The 13,484-nt window shown below is 36.1% G+C and overlaps 1 protein-coding gene across 1 annotated transcript in view; it reads left to right on the top strand.

The window, feature by feature from the left end:
- Positions 1-4,973: 4,973 nt before the first annotated feature.
- LOC306867396 (insulin receptor-like) overlaps positions 4,974-13,484 on the top strand; it is a 75,404-nt gene continuing 66,893 nt past the window's right edge. The window contains exon 1 of the mRNA XM_079413018.1: positions 4,974-6,129. Within this exon, the coding sequence (XP_079269144.1) occupies positions 6,051-6,129 (79 nt within the window). The 5' untranslated portion in view covers positions 4,974-6,050. The remainder of the gene's footprint in view (positions 6,130-13,484) is intronic.

The following is a 13,484-nucleotide window of genomic DNA, read 5'->3' as shown; positions in this document are numbered from 1 at the left end:
CACAAGAAACCATTAAACTTAGCATATATAGGACAATGCATACTGAGCCACCTGTTGTGCCATCAGCCCATTTCGCGGTGTGGTCTGCCACAGACTATGCATTAAAGAGACCTAAGGCCTTGAAAGATGGCATACTGCCCCAATGAAAGCCAAATCTTAAACACCTTTTTACAGCAGCCAACCAGTCTTTTTTTATAGACCCTTAAACTTGGCAAAATTGTATGTTATCAGCCCATTTAGTGCCGTGGTTTCTCCGCCGCTTCAGAAGATGCGTTAAATTGGACATTAGGCCTTGATATTAGAGGTACTACCATAAGAAAAGCTCAATTTTGAGCAGGTAGATCTCTGTTAATTCATGTGCATCCATGCTATCGTTTTATTCATAGCAAGATGGCAGTGATGCACAAAAACAATAGGTTATATAAAACTAGAATTTGTAATGCGTAAGCATGCAAAAGGGCACAAAAAAGTTTTGCGTGCATGTTAAAGTCTGTGTTTTTTTTTATATGATTATATTTTATTTTAGGGACTCTGTATGTTGTCACTTTGAGAAAATAAAAATATTTATAGATGACTGTACTATATAATGCTCTATGAACCATTGATGTTAAATATGGTCTGAATATCTACCAAGAGCTTTGGAAATTTGAGTCTGCAGTCTTTCCATTTTGCATGGAAAAGTATGGAATTTTGAAATGGAAAATGTGTAGGACCTCTGAGTAACTGGATCTTGTACCTTCAAGAACCTAACATGAGAAGTATTCATATGGTGAGAATGACCCAACTGCACTTCATAAGGCAACATTATGTCTTTCACTAAATATTTTATGTTCTGAAAAAATGCTGATATGGAAATTTATGCACTTTGGAATAATGTTCTTTATGACCCCTGTCGCTGTTAGCTTAGCAGTCCCCTAATGCATCATAAATCATGGTTACTCTGACACAAGACTCCTGTGGACCCAAAGGCCTAATTTTCCAAACCAGGTCGACCCACCTTTGAAGTAAAGCGAGTAGATAAAGCAGCTGTGAGTTTTAATTTCGCGGTTCCTGACAGGGAAAGCTGTGATCTGGTTGGAAGGTGGCGGGTTAGCTGGGGTGAAGGGATTGAAGCGACACCTCCGCCCGGCCACAGCCCTTCGCTCAAACCCTGGGGAACCCAGCAGGTGCTGCAAAGTTCCTGGAAACCGCTCAAGTTCACAGAGATTAAGACACAATAAACCCACCTTCTCAAGAGATCTTTAACCGTAAACTGGAAAAGCTTTTACTTGATTAACACAAACAAAAAACCTGTCATTTCTGGTCACGATATGCTGCCAAAACCGATGTTTGAATTCAGAAAGCAGCTACTTGTGTCTTCTCAAGGTCGATTCTGACATCAAAGGTTTTGCTCCACATGAAGAAATGAAGGTCAAATGTGTCCGAAGAATGGAAACAGACAAGTTTGTGCGCATATTTCACAACTCTACATGATTTTTGACTCACTTATGAGTCATGTCAAGACATTTTTATGTCGGGTTTATGTAAAGTCGGTGAATAAGTAAAGTCTGTGGTGTGCGGGAGGCGGAGGGCTTGTTTTAAACAAAGTTGTTGCAACATGCCCCAGCAGGAAGAGCAGTGTGGGAAAGGCTCTTCTGCTTTGATCCTCGGCTGCTCCTCGCAGAAGGAGCCGGTATAATTACGCCGTTGGTCCTTTAGGATGGGTGGTATGGGGGATCTGCCCTGCTGTAAACACTAATGGTGAGCAACATGCAGGAAGTTGTTCAGGAAGCTGTTTGGTTACCTGTTTTCTCAATCTTTCCTCCCTGGTGTTGTGGTAAATAACCTCGTCTTGTTTTGAGACTGAGGTGGCCAAGTGTAGTCATCTCATCAAGGTATATCTTGAAACCGTTTTGTTTATGTTTAGGAGAAAAGATAGATAGATAGATAGATAGATAGATAGATAGATAGATAGATAGATAGATAGATAGATAGATAGATAGATAGATAGATAGATAGATAAACACCAGATATAGAAAACTGCAATGAGCTGCTAAAACCCGCTGGCATGTGCTGCCAACATGTTTATATTTATATACACAGCTCCCCTTGAATCAAGCCGCAAAAAACCAGCAGCTGTGTTTCTATATTGGCAATAGCTGTTTGCTAATCTTTTAAAATCATCACAACTTCTAAATGTGTTCACACATCTTTGTTTTTCCCACGTAGACCGAAAACTGATCAGAGGTTGTCTCATAGGAATAGTTCACCCAAAAAATGAACATTTGCTGACATTTACTCACCCTCAGGCCATCCAAGATGTAGATGAGTTTGTTTCTTCATCAGAACAGATTTGGATAAATTTAGCATTACATCAGTAGCTCACCAATGGATGCTCTGCAGTGAATGGGTGCCGTCAGAATGAGAGCCCAAACAGCTGATTAAAACACCACAATAATCCACAAGTAGTCTACACCACTCCAGTCCATCAGTTAATATCTTGTGAAGTGAAAAGCTGCATTTTTGTAAGAAACAAATCCATCATTAAGATGCTTTTAACTTCAAACATTGCTTCCAGCTAAAATGCAAGTCCTCTATCCATAATATTGCTTTCTCCAAAGAAAAAGCCATCTCGTCTGAATCAGGAGAGAAATATGCACAGTTCAAACTCTGTTTACAAGCAAAAACGGTCAAAAAAAAAAAATTCTAAACTGGAGGAAGCAGTATTATCGTTTATGGAGTTGTATTTTAGCCAGAGGCAAGTTAAAACATATTCATGGATTTGTTTCTTACAACAACGCAGCTTTTCACTTTACTAGACATTAAATGATGGACTGGAGTGGTATGGATAACTTGTGGATTATTGTAATGTTTTTAATCAGCTGTTTGGACTCTCATTCTGACGGCACCCATTCACTTCAATGGATCCATTGGTGAGCAAGTGATGTAATGTTAAATTTCTCCAAATCTGTTCTGATGAAGAAACAAACTCATCTACATCTCGGATGGCCTGAGGACGAGTACATTTTCAGCAAATTCTGATGTTTGGGTGAACTATTCCTTTAAGGCGGTTCAGCTAACCAAAGAATCTAAAAAATACTCACTTGATACCAAATAACTATTGGTTTTGATATGCAAGTGCGAAAGCACTCATAATTTGATGTGCTAAGAATTCAAATATACTTTACTAGCAGTGTCTAATCAAACATCGCTGCATCAAGTGGACATCAGATCCATTAATTCTTCTAATACAATGTCAATATCCCACCGGCAAAAATCTCTCATTATTGACAAAGGGGTGTTTGTGATGAAATGGCAAATCAATATTTGTTCCATCAATGTTTATTAATAGTCATTTGACATTTTCTTTGGTTAAATTATGGCTTAAATGTCCCTATGCAGGTGTGGTCGTGTAAATCAATAGTAGTTTTCCTTCTCATCTGTACTTATCTATACAGACACATATTGTTTTCTAAATGTATTTACATATTGCACAGGAAATGACATGTGAGTTCAGCGTCTGACAGGTGTGTATGTGGCTGGTTGATAAAGGGGGGCGGCAGTAATCTGATCACAGAAAACATTTTGGATTACTGATGGTGCACCGTCAGTATATGAGCTCTTGTATAACAGATAGATTAATCACAGCTTTAAAGCAAGCGAGATGTTCCACTCCTGTGTGCTTTCACAGATTAAATTGTCCAATTACATTACAGTTGGGTTTTAAATAGATGCCCTCGTGCAACGCTGACCTCAGTAGTGATCAATGGCAAATCATTGACTTAAGTGCACACTTGTTAGTACATTAATAATCATCATATGTACAAACAATTCACATGTCAGTGAAATCACCATCATAAACTTTGCATTTCAGGCATCTCATCTAGCTTGGGCTATATATTAAGGAATATAATATAACATAAATTTTAAAACAATAAATCTTTAAAAGGTTGTCCATGTTATTGGTCTGCAAACATATTTACATTTTAAATTACATATCATTAAAAGAGCTAAATATTTACAATTAATTACAATTTCTAATTTTTATGTGTAAAATATTGCATGTTTTAATGTTAAGCCTTAAATACAATAGAAAGGTGTAATCATATATAATATAATATAATATAATATGGGACCCTGGACCACAAATCGCCTTTAAAGTTGTCTAAAATAAGTTCTTAGCAATGCATATTACTAATCAAAAATTAAGTTTTTATATATTTACAGTAGGAAATGTACAAAATATCTTCATGGAACATGATCTTTACTTAATATCCTAATGATTTTTGGCATAAAAGAAAAATCGATCATTTTGACCCATACATTTTATTTTTGGTTATTGCTACAAATATACCCCAGCGACTTAAGACTGGTTTTGTGCTCCAGGGTCACATATAATATAATATATTATTTTTAAACCAAAACGTCTTTAAAAAGTTTTCCATATTATTTGTTGACTAATATTAAATACATAGGCCTAAAATAGGCCTAAATTTATAATTTTTACATGTAAAATATTGCATGGATTCAGATTCTGAGCATCAAAATCAATCGTCTTAATGTAAAGTCTTAAATGCAACGGAAAGCGGAAAAATTTAATATAATATACTTTTAAAACCAAAATATCATTAAAAGTTGTCCATGTTGTTTATCAACAAATTTTAAATATCATATATTTTCATTCATAATTAAATTAATATAATTAAATATTGCATGGATTTAGATTCCAACCACCATAAATACATATTTACATTTATTAATTTACCAAACGCTTTAATCCAAAGCGATTTACAAATGAGGACAATAGAAACAACCAAAAATATATTTTTAAATAATTAAATACATAATAAAAAAAAGTAAGTACAATGGAAAGTACAATGGAAAGGCGTCGTTCTATTGAATTCATGACTCCTGTTTTGTCTTTCTGTGGGCGTCACTCCGCTCCAGCAGCCCCGCTCCGCTCCGTGTTTTGCGCCGCTCTGCCCCAGCTGACTGGCAGTACTTGTTTACTGGTGGAGGTACACAGGGAGAGACCATACCGCCGACAACACGAGACAAGTTTTTCCCACTTTCAGCCCATTCCCACGCCAATGAGTTCATCGAAACCGCACACCGGGGTCTTGAGGACGGATTTGAGTGGTTTTGTGGGCAGGCCGGACACGCGTTGGACGCTGCTCTGTTGAAGATTAAAACGCGACGCGCGTACGCTCACACACTTCTGGAGCATTGTGCTGGAAGCAAATAATATCCAGGTTTTTATTGGGCTCTGGACGCTTTGAATTTACAGACGTGTGTGGATGTTTGATATCAGGGGACGGTGTTTTTTTTAGTCAGTAGAAGAGCAAAACATCATTTTTTTGTGCGTGTATGCATGAGTATATGGAGATGAGGAGATGCCCCCCTATTTTTCTGATAGGAACATTTGGCAGTGCATGAAACGACCTGTGGAATAACGCCTATTTTTTTTGCTCCTTCCCTCAGAAACGTTCAAATCAGGCATATTTTTTTAATTTTTATTTTTTTATTGGGAAGCTTTTCTGTGAACATTTGGAATATTATTGTTTTTAAAGCAGCCTGGGGTATCTCATTATTGCTGTTATTATTATTAATATTACATTTTGAAGCCAAAACAGGGGTATGCAAAAGTTGCAATGTACTGTACCTTTAAGGGTACCTCATTCCTAGAAGTGTGGGATTGAATCCATGGAAGAAATGCATGGATGTGTTTCATGCTTGATCCACTGAAAGCAAAGATGAATCTTAAAAATCGTTCAAAATGATTTTTATTCATTTATTTTTCAAGATTTTGTTATTTAATGCTCGTGCTGTGTAGGCATCAACTACTTAAATTGAACATTATCTTCAACCGAAGCACGCTGGACCCCTGTGTCCCCTTCTTTGGGGGGGTGGGGGGTCTCATTTAAGTTGTCCCTGACCTTTTTTTTTTTTTTTGGGCATGGATATAAGCTAATTAAGGTTTTATTTTCTTTCATTGCTCCACATCCGTTTTTTTGGACACACCAGAGGTGGATTTAATTTTCCAAGAAAACTAAAACGCGTCGCGAAGCATAATGCGGCTGGACACAACTGTGGTTGTTTTGGTCACTTTCGCCTACATCTTGTGCCTCTGCGGATCGCTACATGGAGAAAGTAAGTCGTGACACGCTCTCTAACGTTTTAATTCACAAAATATTGATGTGTTATTGTGCTACGTGTGCGTACTATTGTAGTTTACAACTGAGGGGACTTGTGGAATTCACTGCATGTAGACTTCGGGCCGCTCCGACATGTGTTGGCGAGGGATGTCTCACCTATTTAATTGTTTTAAAATGGCTTGTGTGTTGAGATTTGATCATTCGGAAACATTTTAAGTGTTGTATATACGTTAAATGTACAATTTAGCTCATTTGTTGGAATGAAAGCTTATTGTTTTGTAGTTAAACGTATGTCTTTATGTGCCGTTTCCCCCGCTTCCCATCAACATGGGCCGTTCCTCAGGCCTGGCGTTCTAGGCCAGTTTAGCGCTCGTGACTGAACTCGGCGGGATTCGCGAGCGCGCGCACGCACGTTCTTCACGTTCGATCTGGAAGCATGTAAACAAGTCGAAGCCCTAAGAAGGTTCCCAGATCCCATAAGTGTGGGATTAGCCTACATTGCGTCTCTTTCTATCAATATATCCAGGTCGACTTCGGTGTGATATAAATTATGAAATTCCTTAATGAGAAGGAAAAGATATATAGATTAGATATTTGAAGCTCTGTGTTCGTGGAACATTTTTAATTATCTCTTTTCATAAGGGATGTATAGCAATGACAATTGACTTGAATTACTCCTTAAAAATATGATATACTTAATGGAACAGTGGTTTGTGTGTATTTAAATCAGTATATTTCATATATATGTATATGTGTGTGTATTTATATATAAATTAAGTGTTTCCAGGTTTGTGCTAAATTACATTTTTATTAAACAAAGTTTAATTCATTCAATACATGTTAAACGGAGAAGCTTTAGCACACATTTAGATCCTTTATTACTGTGAAATTTATAGCTACTGTATTTAAACCCCTTTAGCTTTTCCATTTCTGAACATCATTTTAAATTTAGGATAGGCACTTTTATGGGCACACTTAGAATAGTGGGCTGTTAAGGTTTGTTTTTTTTAGAGCTGCTGTCTTAAGAAAGTGCTGGACTGATGCCTGCAATAGTAACACGGTGTTAAAAATAATGGTCTGGAGATAATTAGATCTTCCTTTTTATAGGTAACCGTTGCATCCCAGCGAGCCATTTGAAATGTAGATTGGGAAAACATGAGGCGTTTGCAGGTGGTGTGATTTCTCTGTCAGAAACTTGATAAATGTTCATGCAATCTGTTTTTCATGTAAAGAAACTTGGCAAAATGAGCAAATTTTTCCTCATTTAAAACAGTTTTCCCAAGATTGGTTCCAAATATGAGTTAATCTTTTTTCACTGTTACTCTTTTGAAAAAAACGTATACGATTGTACTCTCAATATTAGGATGTCAAAATATGCTGGAATAGTTTTAACATTACCGCTGGCCTGCCTGACTCCATGGACCTGTTTGGGATCTTCTGACACTCTGTAGTTTGCCTTGGTATGTCTTCCAGAATTCCAAGTGTGTGGAATGTCTTTGAAGTGGCCTACCCTGTAGGTACTCTTGCCGTTGAGGGTTTCGGGACTCATTTCGTCGTCTGCTGCCTGCTGACCTCTTGTCTTCCAGGTCATGTATCTGAACATTTGCCATGTAGCATGTGAGCTCTATGTTCAGCTCTCTGGATCTCCAGGGTGGGCTTTTCCCAGGAAACTGGAGCGTTTTTGCAGGCTTCTGTTCATTGCTGTGTGGCCATTTTCTCAGAGGTTCCTATTTCAGAACTGATTTGTCATACATTCACATACAAGGAAAAAAATACATGCGTAAAAGGTGTCCATTTTTTAAAAATTAGTTTAGAAAATGTGTGTATTTATTAAAAAAGTAATTTTACAATGACTTCGAATGTGGCTCATCCAATCAGAATTTAGAGTTTGAACTATTCTTTCATTGGTTGCCTGTGGAAATGCAAATTCAGATGTACGCTTTGATGACTGAATATGAAAGTAAACATTGTTCAATATAATATAAAGTGATGATTCCTGCACAGTAAGACCAGAGATGTTTAAGAAACTAAAGAAATTCTTACTACAAAACTTATTTTTCATGTTTGTTCACATTCACTTTGAAACGTTAAATGCATGCATATAAGGCATGCATTATTTTTTATTTGATATTAGTTATTAAAATGCTTTTATGCATTAAAATACTTCAAAATAATTTTAAATGTATAATGGAAACTTCATCAATCATTTAATATAAAAATAATACACAGATGTTGTTTTTTTCTTTGAAAAAAGTCGTTTAATGAAAAGTTGCAGTTGTTTGCAAAACATTTTTGCGAAAGAAACAGTGCAAAGTAACAATCGCTCTTTCTTTCGTAAAAAATGTTTTCCATGTTTTGGAAAGCACAATTGCTGTTGATTTTCCTTAAAAACAAAACCCCTTAATTGCAAAAAATATCGAAAAATAACACCTAAGGCCAGTTCACACTAAGGATGATAACTTGAACGATATAGTTTTAAAAATCGTTCTCCACATCACAACTATAATGGAAACGAGGGATGATGTTGTTGACAGAAAAACGAAAGAATTGGAATCATTTTCAGAAAACGTTCTAACTGATGAACAATGAAAACATTGACAGCCAATCAGAATCCATCATGAGAATTGAAAATGACAGACGACAAAACTGCAGTGCGTGTTATTAATAAACAGAATGTTATTTTGCGTTGGTGTGGAAGCTTATATAGTAGGGCTGTCAAGATGGCTGAAAAACTAAATTCGAATTTTGTACTTAATATTATAAGGGGGAAAAAAAGCTTTTGGCTTCTCTCCTGAGGCCATAAGAGGGCACATCGAGCAAAATATTACTAATGCATGTTTCTTCAAAGTAATAAAATAACACGACTACCTTTTGAAAAAAGTGCATAATGTTTAAAATAATGTTTATAAAGCATAAGTATGCTGCTTAAATAATTAGAAACAACCATCATGTATGTATGCATAGTTTAATACACAGGACCAAAAACCAATCACAAATAGTACTGCAACTTTTGCATTCGTATGTGGATTTAATTTTTTTTTATTTTTTTGACAGCCCTACTATATACAGTAGTTATCGTTTTTTGTTGTGGACGTGTCTTTAATCACGGTTTCTTTTGTTTAATCACTTTTTCATACACATTTTGTGACAACTATAATAAGACAAACTGACATTTGTTTTAACGAAACAATAAGCAAAAATCTTTTTGATACCGGTTATATAACTTCATATTGAGTTCTAAATGAAGGTTTTATGATGCATTTTAAACCACTCTTTCTGTTTGTGGTCTTATTACGAACACATCAGTTTTAACTCTACATCCTCGCTTTACCGTGTCAAGATGTTCCAGCGCGTGAACCGAGCAACCTGCCCTTATTCCACCTCTCAGGGGCCGTCATTTCCACATTGACGTATTCGACTGACTCGTTCAGTCTTAACATAGTCCTGCCTCTGCTCAATATTCATTGACTAAAGATACATGGCGGCTTGTTTCTTTTATTGACACTGTTCTCCATGTTGGGTTGTGGGCCACAAATGAGGTCGATGCCTCTTACAACATGCCTGAAAAATCTGATCTGATGAGCTGGTTGCTGTTTGTATCCGTCCGGCTTTATCTGTCAATGAGCTCATGCCATAATGTCTCTGTCAAACCATGCTAGTAATGCGGGGATCAGCAAGCGTTGAGTTGGGGCCCTTTCAGCACATACGAGAGGGTGGAAAGACAGCTTGTCTCCAGCATTTGTGGGCTTTAGAGAATTTTGGCAGCTCTGTTACGCTACCTGATGGCTTACATGTATTTTGCGAGCTGCCATATGGCAGAAACCGGGTTCTTTTGACCTTAATTTTTAATCAGATCCCAAGGGAGAAATCGAAATTGAAGTTCTATGATTTGTTTTGAGGCTTGTTTTTTAAGCTGCTGCAACATTCCATTGTTACATTTAATAAACACTGGAATAAACAGTTTGCTAACACTTTTCAATAAAGTTCCATTTGTCGGCATTAGTCATCTATCAATAATACTTACCAAAAATGCCTTAATGTTCATTGACGGCACCCATTCACTGCAGAGGATCCATTGGTGAGCAAGTGATGTAATGCTAAATTTCTCTAAATCTGATGAAGAAACAAACTCCTCTGCACGAGGACGTTTTCAGAAAAAATGCATTTTTAGTGAACTGTTCCTTTAGGACATTATTAATGTAATATCATTTTTTAAACAGTCATATATAAGTACATAAATACAGGAATTCAAATATAAATGGGTTAAATATTAAAGCTGAATGATGTATTTTGCTATTTGAGCTGCAGGAACCTTTGTTTTTCTTCAGTGGTTAGTGCTGTTTTTAGAGTAAGTTATTGTATAAAATAATTTAATAGGTGAAGACGGGCTCCGTTTTCTATACTGAACGGCATATCTCGATGTGTGTGGTGAAACACGCGCTGTTCCCTCAATTACAGAGCCGTAAATGTGAGCGATACTCATCTTTATTCTGCCAATAAACCTTTCAGCAAGGTTAAGGGGGTGACATTAATTTGTTTTACTTTGCGGGGAAATTAAATTAGGATTTTCTCGCCACTGCAAGTAAATACTATCAGATAGCTCAGGAGGAAAACATTCTGAGGCAATGAATGAAAACGAGCTTTAGGGGAATAGTTCACCAAAATAAACATTTGCTGAAAGTTTACTCACCCTCAGGCTATTCAAGCTGTAGATGAGTTTGTTTCTTCGTTGCAACAGATATGGTGAAATTTAGCAGTACATCAATTGCTCACCAATAGATCCATTGAAGTGAATGGGTGCCGTCAGAATGAGAGTCAAAACAGCTGATAAAAACATCACAGTAATCCACATGACCCTAGTCCATCAATAATATCTTGTCTGAATCAGGAGAGAAATAAGCACAGATCAAACACTGTTTACAAAATGTTCCAAAACAGTTAAAACAAATATGTTGGTAGATTTTGATTTGAAAGGACAACATAGGATGTTTTTTTTGTTGTTTTTGTTTTTTAAGTAAGCATTGTTATGGATTATGAACACATATTTTGGCCAGAAGCAGCCAGTTTAAAGTAAAAAATATTTTAATGATGGAATTGTTTATTACAAACATGAAGCTTTTGTTTTCTCTTTGATCTGATTGCCAAATCAGATCAAAGAGAGTTTTTAAAATTATAACTTAATTGCATCAATTGTATGTGCAACAAAACAAAAGTTAGGAGTCGGTACCATAGTTTGCTTAAGAAGTTTGTATTTGATAAATGCTGGCTTTATGAAATTCTAGGCATAATTGCATTTAAGTGTACATGAATTCAGAATTGACTGTTTACTTAATATTTTGGACTTGTAAATTATTCATTGGATACACGTTTTTGTCTTCGTTAAAGTTTTTCCTCATATCTCTGAGTCTTCACACAGAAATATGGCATGTTTAATTTTGCCTTCGATGACATCTTTGTTTTTGGAGGAATTTAGCAAGAAGTTTAAGAGTGAAAACTAATTGAGAGTGTTTGGTTTGACTTGTTTTTGTTTGATCAAGGCTTCAGAAGAGTCCAGCTCCAATCCTTTCAAGTAATTTTACATGAAATGAACTGTCGTATTACTCTCCGCTCTGTTCTCAGCTTGAAATCTCATTGCCTTGAGCCTGACCGCATTAGGAAACGTCGCTGCAGATGAAGAATTAGATCACGCTCTAGCAGGACGCCGTCCAAGTTTTTGTTGCTCTCGTAATCTCGTGTGGAAGCGTAGGTCTTTACTCTCTAACTGGATTGAGTTTAGAGTCTTTATACTGGATGGCTCCACCTGTTTTACTCTCCTCGTAGAGGTTATTTGCTTCATTTTTAGTTCTTTTCTGCATGTAATTCCATAGACCACGTTACAAAAGTGAACATTCCCGTCACTGGGCCGCGTTCCCCACCCGAGGCAGTCTTTGTGAGGTTATGGCCTGGTGCCCGAGCGCTGCTGTCAGGCAGCACGTCATCCCGGAGTTTTTCTCATTTAAAGGGAGGTGAGAGAGTTCACTGTCATTCACCGTTTTGTTTTTCCCCTCATACAACACGTATTTGCAGCCGTCCTGCCTGGATAACACGTACAAACAATGAGCGGCTACAATAATCCGGCCCTGGACGGTTTGTAAGTGTGAACACAAACTCATTCACCTACAGCGCCTGCTTGTTTTCCAGTCCAGTTATGCAAAAATAATGTTTGGTCGGTAAACTTGGTTTAGCAAGCTCAGTTTTTGATTATACTGAGACTACAGTTTCAAAATCAACATAAAATGATAAGTTTGAAATAAATACATTTTTAAAATGTTATTGAAAGACATCTCATGCTCACCAAGGCTGCATTTATCTGACATTGTGAAATATTATTAGAATTTAAAATAACTGTTTTCTATTTGAATGCATTTTAAAATGTAATTTATTCCTGTTATGCAAAGCTGAATTTTCTGCATCATTACTCCAGCTTTCACTTCCACATGATCCTTCAGAAATCATTCTAATATGATTATTTGCTGCTTCAGAAACATTTATTATTATTATCAATGTTGAAAGCAGTTGTGCTGCTTAATTTTTCTATGGAAACCATGATACAGTACAACTCAAAAGTCTGGTGTCAGTAAGAATAAAAGCAATGAAAACCTCTAGTCATCAAAGACACATTAAATTTACCAAACTTTGGTTTTTGACCAGTATTTTATTAATTCGCATCACAATTTCCTGTTTAGATTACCTTTGCCGTCATCAAATTCTTACTTAAAAGTAATCTTTACAAGCACTAGTAATTTATTAATTAAATTAAATGTAATCTTTAGCAAATTACAAACAAAAGAATATACACTTTGCTTTAAATTGGTAGATTAAAAAATGATTGCTGCAGTTAAATTTAAAATTGTTAGTAAAATTCACAAATAATTACAAAAACAGCAATTTAAATGAAACTTGAAATTTTGTTGTAGAAAAACTGAAATCATACTCTAATAACGGCTTTATTCACAACTAAGGAAAATAATTTTTTACAACGTGCGCAGGTTTGGACAGAAATATGAGATCGTTAAAAATTGTATTCTTTTGAAACGAAGACATGTAAAATACAACAACATTAGTTTATCCAGTCAGATGCGATGAACGCGATATTTATGTAGCCTTGTCCCTAATGAAAATTTACCACAGGTTTATTGTAGTAAAGTTGTAGTAACCGTGATTTCGGGCAAATTTATTTCCATTTGCATATGCACAGTTTTACTACAAATATCATGGTTAAACTATCGTTAGTGTAGCAAAACCATGGTTAATTTGTGGTTGCCATGGTTTAACTGTACTTTTTTTTTTTTATTTGTAGTAAAACCATAG

Source organism: Barbus barbus (genome assembly GCF_936440315.1).
Source record: "Barbus barbus genome assembly, chromosome: 49".
In the NCBI taxonomy this organism is placed as follows: Eukaryota; Metazoa; Chordata; class Actinopteri; order Cypriniformes; family Cyprinidae; genus Barbus; species Barbus barbus.
The sequence above is the reverse complement of the archived record's forward strand: the minus strand, read 5'-3'. Positions and strand labels throughout refer to the sequence as shown.